Below are 21,595 nucleotides of genomic sequence, written 5' to 3'. Positions count from 1 at the left end.
CCTCTGTCTCTCCTGCACTGTGCAACTATGGCCCATATTCAAATTGAGGCGAAAAATCCGGATCTGCGATACTTTTTCGTTGATGACGTCATTTTTGCCTGTTTTGCTTTTACCCCGTATTCAATTTGAAAGACTTTCCGCCTAGGCGGAAAGTCAATGCAATGTACTAGGCGAAAAAGTTTGGCCTATGAATGGCAGGCGGAAAAAAGTGCAGAATTGGGGTTTTGGGGTGCAACGTTGCGGGAACCCCCCCTGCAGCCTTCAGTCCCCCAAAGGTAAACTGTCAAAAAATTTTTTAAAACACTTAAGGACACCCCAAAAAATGACTTTGAAAAAGGGGGCAAAAAAAAAATGTTGGGCTACAAAGTTAAAAACTAGCGAACTTGCCTCTGGGGGGGGTCCCCAAGTATGCCCCAGGTGTTTTTATTGATTGCAGGTGCTTGTGGCAGGTGGATTTTTCATGATTTTTTCAACTTCACTTTAGCAACTTTTAAATATGCTGACCCCCATTTTCAAGTACCCCAAATTTGCTGGGATAAGTTATTTTCAGGAAAAAATACTCCTGAATACTATTCTGCCCCACGTATAGAAAAACGCTATTTAGCAGCTATTGAGCCCGTTTAAAAGCACCAAATACCTTCAGCAAGCCAAATTGGGGGGTACCATAGCTAACCCCCAATGTCAGAGCATCTTTTGTGGGGTGTCAGGCTGATTTCCCCAAATCTGACAGTACTTTCCGCATGTTCAAGTTTCGCCGGGTCCTGTTTTCGCGTACTTTCAAATTGAATACGGGTTAAAGCAGGCACGCGCGCGATACTTTTCCGCCTACAAAACAGGTGAAGTAGGCGGAAAGTCTGGGCCGCGAAAAAGTATCGCTGCTCGTCTCAAATTGAATACGGCTGTTTGCTACAGTATGTGGAAGTGGCTCCTCTGATCACATTCTTCACCAGCAGTCCCAGAGTGGGCTGGGACGCTGCCTGCCCGTTACACATCCGTGTCCTAAATGATGGGCGGTAGGTACACACTTCTGTGCCACATTTAAAGTTAGTGAAGCCCAGCAGTTACAATTCTCATATAAACCAAACTGTCTTCTGGTCTCTAATAATATTACTGTAATGCAGAAGCTGAGCTGCTAAGGGACCCACGCCACTTGAAGTAGGGGGTCACCTACTGACTATTTTTTTATTTTATTTTGCTAAAACTGACATACAGTATAAAAAAAAAAGATATATATACTTTCTTTTTTTAATTAAAAAAAATATTTTCAAAAGTATACTTAAGCGTTTTAGTGAACAAAAATACATCTAGTGTGGTCTAGATCCGCCCACAGTGTCTATAGGTCCCCACGGAAACATTAGCCCTGGCACCAAACCTTTCCCCTGTGCCATGGCATTATATTCCCATTTAGTAATAGATCCCTCAATGGCTGTAACCCCCCTGCCCCCTAATAGTAATAGATCCCCCAGTGCTCTTGCCCCCACCACCTCGGTGTCTGTAGATCTTTATTAAAGTTCCTCATCTACCACCCCAGTGGTAAAAAAATAATAATAATTGGGTATTAATATTAAACCCCCCAGCCCCAGTGACAATGAACCACCATGTGATTCCGCTATATTAACATGTTTCAGATGCAGTGATCCTAGATAATGAACAAGAACTGTGCAATATAAAGCACAGCAGTGCAAATACTTTAAGTTAAATGCACCAAAAACAAGGCACATATGTACAGTAGGTGCAATTTAGTACAATGATTTTTAATTTCACACCTGTTTATATGTATTTCGCTTGCATTAAAGAACTTGTTAAATACATAACTTTACCACCAGTGGCTACTTAGCCTAATACAGAGCCTAATACAGAGCCTAATACAGAGCCTAATACAGAGCCTAATACAGAGCCTAATACAGAGCCTAATACAGAGTCTTTGCTGTATGTGCAGTTGTGGCAAACCAAATATACATATATATATATATATATATATATTTTAAATAAATACATTCTTGCGCCGTTATGTTTGCAATGTCACGCACATAGATAATTTGTTTTAAATTGAAAGCAAAATCTGTATAGGATGGAGCACTGTACATAACTTTTCTGTATTGATTTGAATGTGAATGGAAATATTGCATCTTCATAATGTGGAACACCCAGTGAAATATCAGCATTTCGTTGCCAAAAAGTATTTTGTGCCTGACTGCAACTGTAATTGCAGTAAAGTGTTTTATCCCTTATTTTTATGAGGAGTAACAATCAGATTTAGTGCTAATTTCTGCAAGTTTAAAATCCACTTGCAAATTTGGAGCAGGAGGATGACTGGTTAATTAAGTGTTCAGAATGTCATTAGCCACTGTAAAGGAATGGTCTCTATAAATACTGTACAGAACACTCCTGATATTAAAATGAGCATTGTGAGGGTTGTGGTGATGCCAGCAAGTACTTGTCTTTGGACCAGATAACGCTGCACTAAAGGTGACACCCAGTTTTACAGCTGCAGCTCGTTAGCTTAACTCCATGCTCTAATTACTCCCCCCCACCATTCCTTGGTGGCGGCAGAGGATGGTCCTTTCTTCATTTTGCACCATATAAAATGCACTTCATAAACCATTCATCTTCTCTTGTGTCTCTTCACTTTGCTCCACCTTCATGTTGCTGTCATTTATCCCTCCTCGGATCCAGTCTCCCAATTACTTGCCAGATTTGTTGCCCATTTAAAATATTTTCTATCCTTTGATCTACTTCACTTATATTAGATGATGTCAACATTCCCATTGACAACTCCAGTGCCACTGCAAAACATATTTTGCTTCCTTTTTATCTCAGTGGACTTCATCTCCCACCCACTGTGATTGACAGTCAGCTCATATCTAGTTTCACTAAAGTGGCCTTCCTTTCCTTCAACCTCACCTTGCCTCATACCCACCTAAATACTGTGCCCGCACACTATCCAAACATTTAGCATGGCACAATAGATAACCGACTTCTGCAAACATGCTATCACAGTACCACTGGTAGAAGAATCCCTTCAGGGCTAACTTCCTATACTATAAGTTTATCTATTCATCTTGCAATTGCGCCCTTTCCATTGTATTGCAACCCCCGAACACTTCTTTACTAGTTAAATCCTTCCCAACTTAAACAGTTCGCTACCCACCCTTTCCACTCTCACTGCTCAAGCCCTTATCATCTACTTCAAAGACCAAATTGAATCCAATTTACAGAATTGCTCCTCATGCCAGGATCCATACACCCAAGCCACCAGCTTATGCACTCGCTGAACCACGCTTCATTCATTCTACCCTGTAACTAAAGACAAGGCATCTGCACTCTTCCTACCATCTTGCTCCAAACATGCTCCCTCGATTTATCAATTTCTTTGCTCCCACTCCCCCCCCCCCGAATGCCTCTAGCTCACCTATGTAACGTGTCTCTCTTCAGTCACATTCTCATCCTCCTATAAACATGTTCTCATCTCACAAATACTCAAAGAATCAATTCTTGATTCAACTGCTCTTTCATCTACTCCTCTATTTCTCACATCATCTTTGTCTACAAACTACTTGGACACCTATCTGGCTGTCTCTCACCGAACTATCTTCTTGACGCTCTGCACTTGGGCTCCCCCCCTCCCCCCCAAAAAAATTCCACTGAGTAGATCAATGATCTACTTATTACAAAGTATAAGGGTTCCTCCTGGACCTATCTGCTGCTTTCAACACTGTTATTCATCTCTTGTCTTGTGCACCATTTTCTCCATTGACCTTCATGACTCCATTCTTTCCTTTTTTTTTGCCTCGTCCCACCTATCCATCTAATCCCTCTGTATCTCTACCTCTTACACATTCTCTGCCTTACTCCTTGTCTGATTGCCACCTATCCATCTAATCCTTCTGTATCTCTACCACTTACACATTCTCTGCCTTACTCCCTGTCTGACTCCTACCCATCCATCTAATCCTTCTGTATCTCTACCTCTTACACATTCTCTGCCTTACTTCTTGTCTGATTGCCACCTATCCATCTGTATCTCTACCACTTACACATTCTCTGCCTTACTCCCTGTCTGACTCCCACCTATCCATCTAATCCTTCTGTATCTCTACCACTTACACATTCTCTGCCTTACTCCCTGTCTGACTCCCACCTATCCATCTAATCTTTCTGTATCTCTACCACTTACACATTCTCTGCCTTACTCCCTGTGTGACTCCCACCTATCCATCTAATCCTTCTGTATCTCTACCTCTTACACATTCACTGCCTTACTCCCTGTGTGACTCCCACCTATCCATCTAATCATTCTGTATCTCTACCTCTTACACATTCTCTGCCTTACTCCCTGAGTTCCACCTATCCATCTAATCCCTCTCTATCTCTTACACATTATCTGCCTTACTCCCTGTCTGACTCCCACCAATCCATCTAATCCTTCTGTATCTCTACCACTTACACATTCTCTGCCTTACTCCCTGTGTGAGTCCCACCTATCCATCTAATCCTTCTGTATCTCTACCTCTTACACGTTCTCTGCCTTACTCCCTGTGTGACTCCCACCTATCCATCTAATCCCTCTCTATCTCTACCTCTTACACATTCACTGCCTTACTCCCTGTCTGACTCCCACCAATCCATCTAATCCTTCTGTATCTCTACCACTTACACATTCTCTGCCTTACTCCCTGTGTGAGTCCCACCTATCCATCTAATCCTTCTGTATCTCTACCTCTTACACGTTCTCTGCCTTACTCCCTGTCTGACTCCCACCAATCCATCTAATCCCTCTGTATCTCTACCTCTGACACATTCTCTGCCTTACTCCCTGAGTTCCACCTATCCATCTAATCCCTCTCTATCTCTTACACATTCTCTGCCTTACTCCCTGTCTGACTCCCACCTTTCCATCGAATCCTTCTGTATCTCTACCACTTACACATTCTCTGCCTTACTCCCTGTGTGAGTCCCACCTATCCATCTAATCCTTCTGTATCTCTACCTCTTACACGTTCTCTGCCTTACTCCCTGTGTGAGTTCCACCTATCCATCTAATCCTTCTGTATCTCTACCACTTACACATTCTCTGCCTTACTCCCTGTCTGACTCCCACCTATCCATCTAATCCCTCTGTATCTCTACCTCTTACACATTCTCTGCCTTACTCCCTGAGTTCCACCTATCCATCTAATCCCTATCTATCTCTTACACATTATCTGCCTTACTCCCTGTCTGACTCCCACCTATCCATCTAATCCCTCTGTATCTCTACCTCTTACACATTATCTGCCTTACTCCCTGTCTGACTCCCACCTATCCATCTAATCCCTCTCTATCTCTACCTCTTACACATTCTCTGCCTTACTCCCTGTCTGACTCCCACCTATAAATCTAATCATTCTGTATCTCTACCACTTACACATTCTCTTCCTTACTCCCTGAGTTCCACCTATCCATCTAATCCTTGTGTATCTCTACCTCTTACACATTCTCTGCCTTACTCCCTGTCTGACTCCCACCAATCCATCTAATCCCTCTGTATCTCTACCTCTTACACATTCTCTGCCTTACTCCCTGAGTTCCACCTATCCATCTAATCCCTCTCTATCTCTTACACATTCTCTGCCTTACTCCCTGTCTGACTCCCACCTATCCATCGAATCCTTCTGTATCTCTACCACTTACACATTCTCTGCCTTACTCCCTGTGTGAGTCCCACCTATCCATCTAATCCTTCTGTATCTCTACCTCTTACACATTCTCTGCCTTACTCCCTGTCTGTCTCCTACCTATCCATCTAATCCTTCTGTATCTCTACCACTTACACATTATCTGCCTTACTCTGTGTCTGTGTTCCACCTATCCATCTAATCCTTCTGTATCTCTACCACTTACACATTCTCTGCCTTACTCCCTGTGTGACTCCCACCTATCCATCTAATCCCTCTGTATCTCTACCTCTTACACATTCTCTGCCTTACTCCCTGTCTGACTGCCACCTATCCATCTAATCCTTCTGTATCTCTACCACTTACACATTCTCTGCCTTACTCCCTGAGTTCCACCTATCCATCTAATACCTCTCTACCTCTTACACATTCTCTGCCTTACTCCCTGTGTGACTCCCACCTATCCATCTAATCCTTCTGTATCTCTACCACTTACACATTCTCTGCCTTACTCCCTGTGTGAGTCCCACCTATCCATCTAATCCTTCTGTATCTCTACCTCTTACACGTTCTCTGCCTTACTCCCTGTGTGAGTCCCACCTATCCATCTAATCCTTCTGTATCTCTACCTCTTACACGTTCTCTGCCTTACTCCCTGTGTGAGTTCCACCTATCCATCTAATCCTTCTGTATCTCTACCACTTACACATTCTCTGCCTTACTCCCTGTGTGAGTCCCACCTATCCATCTAATCCTTCTGTATCTCTACCACTTACACATTCTCTGCCTTACTCCCTATCTGACTCCCACCTATCCATCTAATCCTTCTGTATCTCTACCTCTTACACGTTCTCTGCCTTACTCCCTGTGTGAGTCCCACCTATCCATCTAATCCTTCTGTATCTCTACCAACAAGGGTTTTTTCTTGACCAGCTACAGTAGCTCTCTGCTGCTTACATATGGACACTTACAAAACTCTCAACATCACTTCTTCATACATCTCAAATCTTGTCTTTAAGTACTCTCCCTCAGGTTCTCTCCGATCTGTCTGTGAGCTGCACCTTGTCCCTGATATCCACCTCTCACACAGTCTACAAGACTTCTCAGTATTTTGGCTACATCCATCCTGACTATTTCCCAGCACTCAAATCTTTAAATGCTCTCTAAAAACTTACCTTCTTGTTAGAGCATAACCTACAACCACTTATAGTAATAGCACTGGTACATCAATGTTACTGTCCCAATTCGCACTGTGAGCAACGAACCGCTGGGTACAGGGTGGCCCTACACCCATATAATTATACTTACCTTCCTGGAGTTCTGTGCCGACCAGTGCTACAGATCTAAAATCACTGGAAGAATGGAGTGGCGGTGCAGTAGAGATGTCTTCAGGAACATAGCGCAGGCGCCATGTTGCCAGTGACTTGTGCATGCGCAGTAGACTCTGGCACAAAGCGAGAGTCTGCTGCGCTGCTAGAGAGGAGGGGACCACACAGAGGCTGCACACGGGCTCTCAACTCTGAGACCGTCTCGCATCTCTTGTCTCAACTTTGCCCTTTTCCCAACATATTATAAGCTCTCATAGGTAAAACCTACACTATAGTTTTTTTTTTTATCTGCATTTATTTTGTCTACCTTTTTTTTTTTTTTAGTTATTATTACTGTTACCATTTTAAGTCCGTGGAGCTGCTTGGGCTGCAGCTCAGGTCAGTGCCTGTCCAGACTCCATAAGTATCTATTGCGCATTGCGCACAATACCCTGCATCTGGAGAAAGCATTGGCTGCAACCCCTAGAAGCATTGTCGGTGGCCCCTAGAAGCATTGGCATTGGCGGCTGCCCCTAGAAGCATTGGCGGCCCATAGAAGCACTGGCGGCTACCCCTAAAAAGCATTGGCGGCAGCCCCTGGAAGCTTTGGCGGCGGCCCCTAGAAGCACTGGCGGCGGCCCCTAGAAGCACTGGCGGCAGCCTCTAAAAGCATTGGCTTCAGCCCCTTTAAGCACTGGCGGCCCCTAGAAGCATTGGCTGCAGCCTCTAGAAGCATTGGCTGCAGCCCCTGGAAGCACTGGCTACAGCCCCTAGAAGCACTGGCTGCAATCCCTAGAACAGGGGTTCCCAACCACGGTCCTCAAGGCACCGTAACAGTCCAGGTTTTAAGGGTAGCCATACTTGAGCACAGGTGACTTAATTAGTACCTCATTTATTTAGATTTAACCATCTGTGCTTTAAGCATGGATATCACTAAAACCTGGACTGTTGGTGTGCCTTGAGGACCGAGATTTGGAGTCACTGCCCTAGAAGCTAGGTAACGCTGGCGTTCTAGCAGCTGAAGCAGGTTCACATTGGAAGTGCTTTCTGCTAATGACCATCCAGACAGTCCCAGGGGCAGAAAACACCTCCACTTGGGACAGTCAGTACGGCTTGTGATTAGCAGAAGAAAGGGCTTCCAATGTGAAGTGCAGGGGCTGGGGGCTTTCTGCTGGTGATGGATGTTACTGAGGGACCTGAAGCCCCAAGGTAAAATCCGTCACTGAAGATTTTTCTTCTGTCATTTCTATTGCATTCATGCTTTTTTTTTTTCTTCTTTTGCTGTTTTGGGACCCATTTCTCTGAACACGATAGGCTCGTCCAGCCCTATATATAGGGAAATTCAATATGGAGCGAAAACTCAGTTTTTGCGTTAATATCGCACCTATGACGTCATTATAGCAGGTTTTAGTTTTACACCGTATTCAATTTCAAAGACTTTTCGCAGGTTCGAAAAGTCTTTGAAAAAAAAACGGTGATAACTTTTCACCACTGAAAAGGTGGCGAAAAAAAGTGCAGAATTGGGGTTTAGGGGTGCAGGCTTAAAAAAAATAGCCTGCACCCCTGGGAATGACATTTTAAAAAGAACTGTGTCAAAAAAAAAAAAAAAAAAGGGACACCCCAAAAAATTAATTTAAAAATTGGGGTGAATAAAAAAAAAAATGGGAAAAAAAGTGTTTAAAAATAGGGAAATAGGTTCAGGGCTATTCTGCAAGTATGCGGCAGGTGTATTCTAGAATACCGGTAGGCTATTAGCGGCAGGTGCATAGTTGCAGAATTTTTAAAAACTTATTTTAGGGACATAAAAATATGCTAGTACTCATTTATGTACCCCAAATTTGATGGGACGACTTAAAAAAATGAAAAAAATAACCTAAGTACTCTTCTGCATCACTTCTTCAATGTCAGGAAAAAAACACCTGCTGCGGCTATTTAAATCCCCGACTTTCATTTGCAGGCTGGTACCCATAGTGATCCCCCATGTTTTTACAACTTTAGGGGTGTCCTACAATTTTTTCAAGGAAAATTTCGTAGTTTATCGCAAATCCCACTTCGCCAGGTCCCGTTTTCGTAGATTTGATATTGAATACGGGGATAAAGTGGGCGCACGCCCGATACTTTATCCCTGAAAAATCTCCGATGTGGAGCGAAAAGTCCAGCACGGACTTTTCGCTCCCATATTGAATATCCCTCATAGTTTTCTTTCTGAAACCCGTCAACTTAACACAAAGCTGATGCACAAGTAATTAAAATGAATACTTAATATGCACAAAATATATTGATGTCTTGCTAATGCAAATTCGCAATGATTGTAAGACCTATTTTTAGCTTTCCATTCTGCAGTCCAACGTTAAAGAGAGGACTAGATACATCCTAGATTGTAAGCTCTTGTGAGCACACCCCTCCCTCTTGTTTCATACCTCACCTTGGCCTCACTACCTCAGCCAATAGGTAATGTAAACACTTTTATATATTTGTCATTTTGTTACTTTGCTTGCCCTGTTTTGTATATATGTGCTGTACAGCACTGAGGACCTTTTAAAGCACCATATGAATAAATGCTATTAATAATTATGCTTTATGTTATCTAGAATTCTTACAAAATGGGTCTACTCTTTTATTAAGAATGCACTGACATGAATTAGTATCTGTCTCTAAATAATGGACATAATAAGTGTAGAGAATTAACATATATTGTTTAACAAATTGCTTGTAACAAACTACAAGATTCTTTGATGACTTGCAGTACAGTTCACATCCTGTAAGTGGCGCCATATGCTGCATTATTTTGGAAAGGGACTAAACAAACACAAATGGCACATCCATTACTACCTGCTGCCTTTTTAAATGTTTGTAATTAAAAAAATCTCAGTATCAGGTATGTTGTATGTCCGTGCTTTAATCAGCAATGTCTCTTACTTTGTCTATTGACACCTCTCTATTAACTGATGTTCATAAACATTACCTAAACTCAGCGGATGAATTGAGATAGACATATTATATATAATATAACCCTGGTTTTTATACTAAATTATACACACCGCATCTATTTGGTATACTTGTTACTACAGGTAGTTTGTGTGTTTACAGCTAAAAAGTATTTATTTTTATACAATCGTTTTTGGTGTTCAGCCTGTATCAAACTATGCCAACCAATCAGGAATTTGCTTTTATCTGTCTAGTGTAGGTAAGGCAAAGAAAGCCAATGTGTGACTGGAGGCTATATTATATATAACGTTTTAAGCAATGTTAGTAAATTATACTCTCTGGTAGTGATACAGAATGCCGCGCAAGTCATCCTTAACTTCTCACGTAGCGTTCCTGCTTGGCTGATGACACTCTTATCTGGGCAGGCCTGCGGTGCCCCACCTCTCTAGGTGCTGCGCTATGCAACGGGGATGCGGGGGCTGATGCACCTCTCCCTGGGGCAGATGTATGAAGCTCTGGAAAGTGATAAAATGGAGAGTGATAAACTACTGGCCACTCAGCTCCCAACTGTCATGTTACAGGCCGTGTTTGAAAAATGACAGTTGGGAGCTGATTGGTTGGTCGTTTATCACTCTCCACTTTATCACTTCCCAGAGCCCCATACATCTGTCCCGCCCCCCCCCTGTCCCACCGTCCAGCCCGTAGGCCGCAGCCTGCAGGGTCTCAAGGGGGAGAAAAGCTGTGACTGAACACTCTCACCGCAGGATGAATAGATGCCATGCGCATGTGCATGGCATCTGCTCACAGGGCAGGGAGAGCTTGGGGGTAGCAGCCTAGCATCTCCAGGAGTGTAGGACACGCCCCCTTCAGTGTTGAAAAGGGTGGTGTTCCATGAGACCACGCCCCCTTTTTGGACGCACGCAGATGTGCCTTCTCTATTGATTGGTGCCCTACCCAAAATAAGGGATGTAGCTAATTTACCGGCGGCCAGCAGAATCCCAACGTCAGAAGCCTGACCCGGGATTAAAGATAGGCGTTGAAATCCTGACGCCTATCTTTAGCCCGATGCCGAAATCCAGACAGCTGGCATCCCGAACAAAGGTAAGCGGGGCAGGTGTTAGATGTGGGAAGGGGGTTCGTTTTATGGACCCCAGGGGGAGATTAGGGTTAGGCTACGGGGAGGGGGGGGGGTTTAGGGTTAGACACCACTAATGGAGGGTTGGGGGGGGGAAGGGGTAGGGTTAGGCTACTTACCGCCCCTATCCATATACGTTTAGTTTGCTGCTGGTCATAGATCAGGGCAGACTTACAACAGCCTATACCTGCCGCATATTTGCACTTCCATCCAGCTCTGCATGGCCTGCAATTCTGTCTAGATCTTTTACCTACATGACAGCAACACCCTAATGCAGCCCAGTTGCACCCCATTTGTCACAAGTGTAGATGCAAGTGCACCGCGTATGGCTCTGCATTGCTGGTACTTGCAGAGCATGCTCTCTGCAAACAGATTTGCTGTCATCTCTACATCACCCCTATTGATATGTAACACGTAAATATATGACCAGGGTCTGATAAACTGCAGTTAGAGTCCTGCTCTGTTGAATTAAGCAATAATATACCAAAATAACAACTATAAGCTACCTTTTAAATATCGAATGTGTTCATGTGACTTATGAGAGGTTTATAAATACCTCTTCCTTGCTTTGGATCGCTGTTGGTTGAATTATAGACAAACTACATATAAAGTGTTCAGAACATTTGTTTGAAAGAAAATCAAACCGTGAGTAACAGGTCTCATGTCGCAGGTATTTTCTCTTTTTTACTTTATGATGTTTCCGGTCATAATCCTCTTGGCCTTGTCTAATGCAGCATAGTTACTAACCATCATTTCTGTTTTTCTTATTTCTCCTCTTGCAGTCATACAGATCCCCCCTCTCCTCACAGCGACCTGCGTCTCACAAACCAGAAGTGGTGGACGATTTTCTTCGCAATTTTCTGATTAAAATGGGGATGATGAAAACCTTGGAATGCTTTCAGACGGAATGGTAAGTGTCATGGTATCTAGTGCAACAACATCTAAGGGTCGTAAAAGCCAATGAAATTGTCCATTATTGGACTAGAGTGCAGAGGACACGAAAAACACTCACTCTCTTTCTCTCTTTCTCTCTCTCTCTTTCTTGCTTTCTCGCTTTCTCTCTCTCTCTCTCTCTCTCTCTCTCTCTCTCTCGTGTGTATATATAATATATAGGTTGTGGGCAGATGTGTCTAAAAGAAATAGAGGCGATTGCTAAATAGGAGCAGAAGAGGAGAATGAGAGAATAGATGTTATAAAGATCTAAGTGCAAGTTATTATTGCAGTTACTCATGTCCTATAAGGGGTCAGTCCACCACAGCCCCTCTCTAATTTAATGCCATGTGTAGTAAGTAGGGGGTAGGGACATTTGATTGCTGCGCACACAGTGATTTGGGATATTTTTGTTACGGGGTGAGGGCAGCGGTTGTGTGGAGGCAAGGTAAATTAAAGAGGTGTTCTCCAAAACTGGATAGACCCTTTTTAATTAAACTTTCCATTATGTTCTTCGACAAATGCATAAACAATATGAAGGCCAAGTGCAAAAGCTTGGGCTAAAAGCAGGTTGATTATGTTTATTTTTTTTCAAGATGTTGATTTTTGTAAGGTGCCACCAATGGTCGGCCATGCTGTGATTGCAGAAAACACATTAATAGTATTAGTGGTAGGAAGGGAATTATGAGAGCTTACGTCCTAGCGGGGTGGGGCACACACAATTAATATGGCACAAAGTAGGGAGTAGAGATGGGAGTAGGGGTGTCTCAAGAGAGGAGGGGATCCTTGTGCAGCATCCGTTTGGGTCCCCTCCTCTCTGTCAGCGTAGTAGATTTTGGCTTCATGCCAGAATCTACTGCGCATGCGCGGGTCTCCATGAAAATGGCGCCTGTGTCTTTTTCCCAGGGACATCTTTTCTGTGCATGCGCGGGTCGCCCGGACCGGCGCTGTGGAGCAGCACACCAGAATGTGCGGAAAGGTAAGTACAACTAACTATGGGTGCAGGGTGTGCGGTGTGGGTCCCCCTAGACCCAGGAGCCCGTGTGCACCGCACACCCTGCACCCATTCTAAATACGCCCCTGGATGGAAGAGATGGAATCTCCCGTATTGTTGTATACCACAACAGCTGACGTATCCATCTGTCTACAACCACATTTAGGTAGGCTCTAAGTATACCAATCTGTACAGCATTTCAGTCACCACCAGAAGTTATTCTCTGCTTGAGATTCTTTGAAAAATCCAAATAGAAGAACCTATGTCTGAAGGACGTCTGTGTTTATTGTGCAGAACCTTGTAAATAGATGGTGGAAGTGTTTTATACATTCTGCCCATGTGAGCTGCAGCCTTTTCCGTAGAACAGTTTTGGCAGAGTTCAAGGCAAACAGAGTGCATGGCTTCCAGTATAAACAGATGTCACACGCCAGGGGGAATGTGGCTCTCTGCCCTTAGGTAATGTGCCATTGGCAGAGCTGGTAAAAGTAAAACATTTTATTGCTTTTATAATATGCAGAATAAAGCTTCGTTCCTGGAAGGAAACCCAGCCTGCAATCATTTTACTATAGGGCAAAAAGATAATGTGCAAAGTGTCACTTATGTTTTGGAATGAGAACACTGGGCATCATTTAGGAAGGTCACTAAGGACCCGATTCTGATTTTGGGAGCAAAGAAAAAAATCAAAAAGAGCAAGTGACTGTGCACCTTGGTAAAACCATGTTGCACTGTAGCTGGGGCAGATGTAACATGTTAGAGAGGGGCGTGTCCAAACTCACATCCAACCTGCAGTGTAAAAATAAAGCTGCCCACTATTTGTGGGCTACATGCAAAAGCGGCCAGTATTGAGTATTTACACTGCATGCTAAATAAATGTATTTGCAGCCCTTGCAATTCAACATGGTTTGTCCAGGTGTAAAGTTAATTGCTTTTTTTTACTTTGCTCCCAACTAAGAATTACCCCCCTCCAGTAAGCACCAAAAAAAGCAGCAGTTGTCCAACATTGTATCTGCATGGTCCACCGAGTTCACATCATGCTTGCTCTTGGGGGGTATATTTACTAAAGTGCAGGCTTTTAGAAGTGGAGATATTGCCCATAGCAACCATTCACATTCTAGCTATTATCCTCTAGAAGGAGCTGGATATATGTTTAGTAGAAGCTGATTGGTTGCTATGGGTAACATCTCCACTTCTAAAATCCTGCACTTTAGTCAATATACACCTTGCTTTCAAGCAAATCGGTATGTAATCCTGGCAGCTAAATAGCCGCCACATCAAATACCGACAGTGGAAGACCGACGGATCAAAATCCTGACTGGGGCTGGTAAGCACCCTAGCCCTCCCCTCTCCCTACCCTAACCCTCCCTTAGTGGTGCCTAACCCTATTCTGCCCCCCTAGTGCCTAACCCTAACCCCCCCTGTTGGTGCATAACCATATCCCCCCCCTTCCCGCACACTAAACCTAACCCTCCTGGGGGGGATGCCTAACCACAATCTCTCCCTAGTGGTGCCTAACCCTAACCCCCCCTTTCCCTACCCTAACCTTAACCTTCCCGAGGGGGTGCCTAAATCGATCCTCCCCAACACAACACCCCCCCACGGCTCCAACCTAACACCCGGCTTACCTTTGTTCGGTAGGACGGGCGTCGGGATTTCAGTGTGGGGCTAGTGATAAGCGTCGGGATATCTTTAGTCCCTTGTCGGGCTTTCAGTGTCGGGATTCCGGAGGCCGGTAACCTGACTACAGCCCCTCTCGAGGGTTGCCTTTCCAAGCTAGAAGTGCACATAAGTTTCTGGAAACTGGAAACGTAAAATAGTCTGAAGCTGTGTAAAAATTACATTAAAGTCCAACTTCACACCACTTTATTTCCACTCTTTTCCATCGGCTTACGTTAATTATGAGCATAACAGGATATTGGCACTGTTTTAGTTCTATATGTTGCTTTTGGGAACGCAAATCTTTGTATTACATAACTTTCTACAAAATTTGTTCTCCTCTGAAGTGCAACATGGAGGCGCAAACACTACACTGTCCCACTACAAGACCCTCTCTGTTCTGGTGCAAAATGAAAGTTATTTGTAAAGTGAAAATACTTCCCACCGTGACAGAATTCATTCTTGCGTTCGCCTTACTTATCTCATACTCCTACCTCTGTAACCGCGCTTTAGTAAATATTTAGTGCTTGTACATTACCCCAAAAGAATAACATTTTATTTGAATGTTCTCACGAGAGATCCCAACTTAGGGGCTGAATCAGAGATGTACGGTAATGCGATGTTAACGCACATGTCCAATGTTTTAAGATCTGCATAATGCACAGGAGCCACAATGCGCATCTACAGACAGATCTGGTTCTGCGATGTTGCTTGCAGTGTCGCAGCATGATTGACGTGCTGGCGTTTGAAGAAGGTGACGGCCAGTGTTCCCGAAATATGGGGGGGGGGGATTACAGCTTCACTGACTCCGACAGGGTGATTTCACCGGACATTCTGAGTAAGGTTTAGTCAGATGTCCGATGCAGCGACTTTGGACGCAGAAGTGGATCACAGAATCGGCAGTGGGCATCTTTTTGCATAGGATGCCTCTCGCATCATATACATAATTTCTTATAGCCGTTTTGTACGAAGTCGCAGCAGCTGAGTGAATAGCATCTATCTCCGTATCAGGCACTTACTTCGCTAACTGCCCAGCCCATGATCAGCAGTGGAAAATAGACTTATAATTGACTGTATAACTGCAGCTGTGTAGGGCCGCCGAGACTACCGGTGGGACGTGGCTTCTGGAAGGGGCATGGCTACATCCCATTGTGAACTGATTGTTTGGTCATTGCTGACAGGGGCATTGGCACGGCATCGTGGGTCATGGTTACACTTCTTGTGGGTCTCTAGGGGAGTGTACTTTGTATACTGGCCCACCCCCTCCTTTCAGCACCCCTGCGGGTATATGGTATCTGTGAATCAGGACACTGCATCTTGCACTTTCCTCCTGTTACTGCTCTCTAGTCAACATCTTAGAGAACCAGATAAAGGGCCTGATTCGGTAAGGATCGCAACTGCGAATGCAATAGCGATTACCCACTACAATAGTATGCTAATCCATTGCGATCGCTATGCCGCCGCAGCACAACATAAGGAGACCCACTTCACCTTACACACATCCGTAATCCTTAGCAAGACTGCAAACCATCGGTAACATCTCGTACCATCGCAGCCTCACCCACACTTGCACAAGCTCTGACCTAACTCAGGAATTGCTAACCTCACCGCACGCTATGAGTACTCAGGCTGCGTAAGGCATTGCAGTGGCTATTTTATGCACGCCCCTGTAACGGCGTCCCAACGCACTGATACGCCTGTGTTTTACCGACCAGCCCCCCGTCACCACGCACAAACGCTCTCTATCCGTCACTCACTGTGCGATTGTTTTACCCTGATCTGCGTGTACGCAGTTTGATCGCAGTTCAGCGGTTGCGCACTGTGGCTTTGACACAATCGCTTTGCGTAACAGTCGTCCGACTGCGTACACGCTTGCATCTGCGATCTTTGCTGAATCAGGTAAGTTCGTATTTAGCCAGCGTACTTTCATTGGTTGTTTTGAAACATTTTAATAGTATTTTAACTGGCAACTACAGATGTGTCCTCATACATCTAGCCTCCCTGCGCATTAAACAGCCCTTCTAATCGTGCCATGTCGTGATCTGACTCGGTAGCGCCGAGCGTCTTTTTGTACAACTTTTTACCTTTAAAATGCGTCTTATTCGCACAGCTATGCGAATAGCTAGCACAAGCAGCTTCTGCTGATTAAAATGATATGCAGCATGCCTGTATGCTGTGTGCGACTGCGGGTGTAGATGCATGCGAAACGCTACGTTACAGTGTTACAGCCACTGACACTGTAACGTAGCATTTCACATGTCAGATACACCCGCAGTTGCACACAGAACATGCCGCATATCATCTTGATCAGCAGAAGCTGCTTGTGCTAGCTATTTGCATCACTGTGTGAATAAGACGCATTTTAAAGGTAAAAAGTCGCACGAAAGGTGCTCGGCACTACCGAGGCACATGGAGCTCCCGCGTTACGTGTGGCGAGATTTGTAGCGCATGGAGGATAGATGTATGTGGACACATCTGTAGTATATATTAATAAATATAATAATTTCAGAGACCATGTGACTGATACAGGGATGTAGGAAAGTCAGCTATAATAATTACTACCGAATTGGATAAACTTGCTGATATTCACCCGAATGCTGAATTGTACGCGTCTAATATATTTACATTTGCTTTCAATGCATTCTCTAGGTATGAAATGATCCAAAAAGGACTCCTGCAGCCAGAAGCTGTGGGTCTCGTCCCAGATGTCTACGCTCACAACCAGATGTTAAACTCAGAGATAAAGAATTTAAGGAAGGAAATGGAAACATGCAAACTTGCTGCAAGGTACAGTACAGCTATTTAATTATACAAGGCAGTCATCTGCAACCTGTGCCTCATTCCCGGAGAAGTCCATGGTTCTCTATCAGATATATATTTTGCTTCTATAAAATAATCACTTGCCTCCCTGTAATTGTTAGTTCAATCCATTCTCTATTCAACTGTGTATTTAATAGCTTCTCTGTTTAACTATTTGTGGATGGTTTCCAGCAAGAGGTATAGATAGGAATTGCTGGGAAACGGGCGTACACGCTGTCCCATGTATTGTGTGGGCCTGTTTCAGAGGTTGACGCAGTGTTATTGCTTGCGCAGTTAAGCAATTATTTGGTACCGCGCGTGCACGAAACGTCCTGCATACACTTAATGGTACGTGATGGTCAGTCTGCGCATGTACGTGACTGTTTAACCTGGCGGGGACCTGGCAGTGCCTGGGAGGCTTAGCTCAAGCCGGCAACGTTGCTGCCGTGTTCCCGTTGCTGGCAATTCGGAACGCATCTAAATATCTTAGTTTACCGCTGTTTTGTTAAATATTGGAAGCATGATATAATCCCTATAGCGAATGCTAAGGGGGTTATGTATCGTTGTTAAATCGGGCCCCATGTATGATATGGAAACTGACATACAGATGGGTGCACATACATCTAGCCTACTGGCACGTTAAACAGCCCTAGTTGTGCCATGCCATGGCATGACTCAGTAGTGCCACGTCTTTTCGTGCATTTTTTTATCTTCAAATGCTTCTTATTTGCACAATGATGCATCTAGATAGCACAAACAGTTTCTGCTGATTAAAATGACATGCAGCATGCCTATGTTCTCTGGGCCTGATTCAGAGCCGCTTGTAAGCGGCCGCTCGTTCACTCCGAGCGATGTTCGCACAACTGCGCATGCGTATGGGTTGTAATACGCATGCGCAAACCAGTCATTGCTGTCGGAAATTGTGTGCTCGCAAAATAGCGAATGCCTGCTAATTTGAGTGTCAGAATGAGGCGTTTGTGGGTGGTAACAGGGGAAGGGCTTGAAAACGGGGAGTGGAGATCCGGACACAGGCGTGCCAAACGGTCAAAACGGGCGTTTTAAGGGTGTGCATAATTAACAAAGCAGCGTCATCGACCACGTCACTTGGTTGTCTTTTAGCCTGAACTGCTCGCATGATTGCGGTAGGAAAATGTTACCACAAGCACTGCGAGCAGTTCATACGCCTTTCGATGTACTCGATTAATCTAATAAATAGCGGAGATGACGTAGGATGCGAGCGGCCAGGGGGCGTTTTTTAAAAAATAGCGAGCGCATGTTTCGTTCGCTCGTTCAGACATAGAGGCGTCAACAGACCGCAAAGAGCGAGCGCTCTATTTAAATATCCGGACCCTTTTTCTAAACGAGCGAGCGCAAATAGCGTCCGGCTCTGAATCAGGCCCTCTGTGTGTCTGCGGGTGTATCTGCATGCTAAATGCTACGTTACAGTGTTACAGCCGCTGACACTTAGCATTTCGCATGCAGATACACCCGCACTCGCTCAGAGAATATAGGCATGCCGCATATCAATTTAATCAGCAGAAGCTGATTGTGCTATCTATTCACATCGCTGTGCGAATAAGATGCATTTGAAGGTAAAAAGACACAAGAAAAGACCCTCGACGCTACCGAGACACACTGAGCTCCTGCGTTGTGTGGCGCGACTAATAGCGCATGGAGGATAGATGTGTGTGGGCACGTCTATACTGTACATCACACAATGGTTCACACCCTTTATCTGCCTGTATAGTAAGATACGTTATTAGCCCTGATTAGGTTTATGCTCCCACTAGTAGTAAATCATTTTTCATTTTTTTTCCCTAAATGTAAATACTAACATTAACTGCAACATGTTGATGAACGTGCAGCTACTATTCCGAGACCTTAAAAGAACATAAATCAGTGCATTATTTAGAACGGCAGCTACCGTGACAAATACCCCTATTTATGTCAGTAACGCTGCTCAAATGACATTTCACAACCTGCTTCCGGTATCCTATTATATTCATCTTCATTGAATAATGGCCCCCATAGACCATCGGTGAAATCCATGTTGGATTTCACTGATTTGCCGATCACGATCAAAATTTGATCGGAAGTTGCAAATATGTGACTGTGAATGTCACCAATCCTCCCACGAATCGGCGACCATAGATGGGCGCCGGTCGGCAGTTCCGACCGGCAGATCGCCGTTACTGAATTTGTCGTCTGGTGTATGGTCCTCTTAACACCACTGCAGCAGCTCAGGTCTTTGCTTCTCTTGTCGGGCGATAGATGAGACACCATTGTTACAAAAAAGTAAACTTCAAATTAATGGATTAGAAGGGTCAGAAAATTATGCCGCTACACCAAAGGTTCACCCCAACAGCAGTACAGGTTTTAGAGATTAGCCATGGTTGAGCACATGTGGTTAAATGAAATTGACTGATATACTTATAAGTCACCTGTGGTCAAGCATGGATATCCTTAAAACCTGGACTGTGAGGGTGCATTGTGGACAGAATTTGGGTACCTCTGTCTACACAATTCGGTGTGGCTTTTGGGTAAAAAACCCCCCCCATTACTTTAATATAGCTTTCACGTCCAAATTTCCAGTGTGAAGCTTTTAGCTTTTTCCAGATGTAACATTACAGAAAAAAAAACCTAAAGCATATCTGCAGCACTGAAATATTCATAGAATTGCTGCATATAGTGTTTTTTCATCAGTGAATATTTATCACTTTTAATAAAATGTAACCTGTTTCTGTGGGGTATTTATAGTGCTGAGATCACTAAATGAAAGAGCTATAAATACACAGTAAAAATGTAGGAAATTTTTTTTTTCACAGAAGTTGTTGCAACTTGTTTGTAGGGTTTTAACGTCTTCGGTAGGGGCTTCTTTTGCGGGGAAGGGGCCCGTGTCCAATGTCCGTGCGCCTACCCTTTCCTCCCAGGCATCCACACATGCGGACCCTTGCGCTGTGCCCAAGTCTACCATGCATGTGCGTATATTTCCAGGCAGATGGCACCAATGCCTTTTTCCCAATGATTTCTCTGTTGCGAATATCTCCAGAAAAATGGTGCCAGCGCCATTTTCCCAGAGATTCCTTCTGAGACAGTCGCCACTGTAGTTGAGTTTATTGAGTAGATGCCGGGTGTGCGGTGTAGAGTCCCTGTGCACTGCTCACCCACTACCCATTATAGATTCCCCACTGCTCTTCCTCATGGCATAATGCTGCAAATCGCGGGTTGGTGAAGAAGTAGCAGTGAAGAGATGGCGCGATTCTCTGAGAATGGTGTCATGGCGCCCCCTGTCCTGTCCATTTTAGAAACTGGTCTGGGTTCAGGAGGATGGGCTACTCTTCCGGGAGTCCGTGAGAGTTTCCAAAAATTCAGGAGTCCCCGCAAGTATGTCCTGCACCAATTATAGATATGTCACTGCAGTCATGGCATTACACCATTACAGACCATAGTTACTGGTTTACAAAAATACAGAGAAATTGATGTAGTCTTGGAGATAACAAACCAGCTTAATCCTCCCTAAAAGGGAACTGCGATAATAAATATAATTACTTCAATTTAAAAATCACTTTCACATCTCTGAGGTTTGGTGGCTGATATTTGTAGCCTGAATGCAGTCTGTACATTCACTTGGTTTAGGAGGTGCTTTGGGGAGATCACCAGTTCCCAGAGGTATAAATGACTGTGCCCTTAGATTTGCCAGTAATTTTGTACATAAAATCATTCCAATATCATTTACCTAAAGTAAACATGCCATGAAACTGTGTTATCCATGATGATGAGCAAATGCAAATTGTTTCTCTTCTACGTAATGTTTGGTGACCTTAATAAATTGGGGAGAGAGAGCCAGGAAGTGTCAGAACTTGGCCCCGTGCCTTGCTCTCTTGCTGGAGAGACACTGGGTGCAGGTGTTTTGTTTTCGACAATGGTGGCGTTGCCTAATACATACAGAAACTACTTGGCTTGCACATGTGTGTGTTACTGCAACTTATCCCTGGTGATGCCATCTCACTTCACGTAGTATACACTTAATTAGCAAATCTAAAAAGAAAAAGTTTTTACACCATATATAAAGTGTTTTTGCACCATGTATAAAGTTTAAATACTTCCCCTGCGTGGTTTTAGGACTTCGTCTCTCTCAGTTCATCAGTCATACTGTATTTATGGTTTTACAAACACTACAAAGTCATTTAAC

The 21,595-nt window shown here is 44.1% G+C and overlaps 1 protein-coding gene across 1 annotated transcript in view; it reads left to right on the top strand.

Annotated features, from left to right (window-relative positions):
* The window catches only part of SPAG16 (sperm associated antigen 16), an 826,137-nt gene that overhangs the window by 25,974 nt on the left and 778,568 nt on the right, over positions 1-21,595 (top strand). The window contains exons 4-5 of the mRNA XM_088475190.1: positions 11,810-11,937; positions 17,254-17,391. Coding sequence (XP_088331316.1) covers positions 11,810-11,937; positions 17,254-17,391 — 266 coding nt within the window. The remainder of the gene's footprint in view (positions 1-11,809; positions 11,938-17,253; positions 17,392-21,595) is intronic.

This window comes from Taudactylus pleione, unplaced genomic scaffold (assembly GCF_031769625.1).
Source record: "Taudactylus pleione unplaced genomic scaffold, aTauple2 ptg000164l, whole genome shotgun sequence".
Classification (NCBI taxonomy): Eukaryota; Metazoa; Chordata; class Amphibia; order Anura; family Myobatrachidae; genus Taudactylus; species Taudactylus pleione.
The sequence above is the reverse complement of the archived record's forward strand: the minus strand, read 5'-3'. Positions and strand labels throughout refer to the sequence as shown.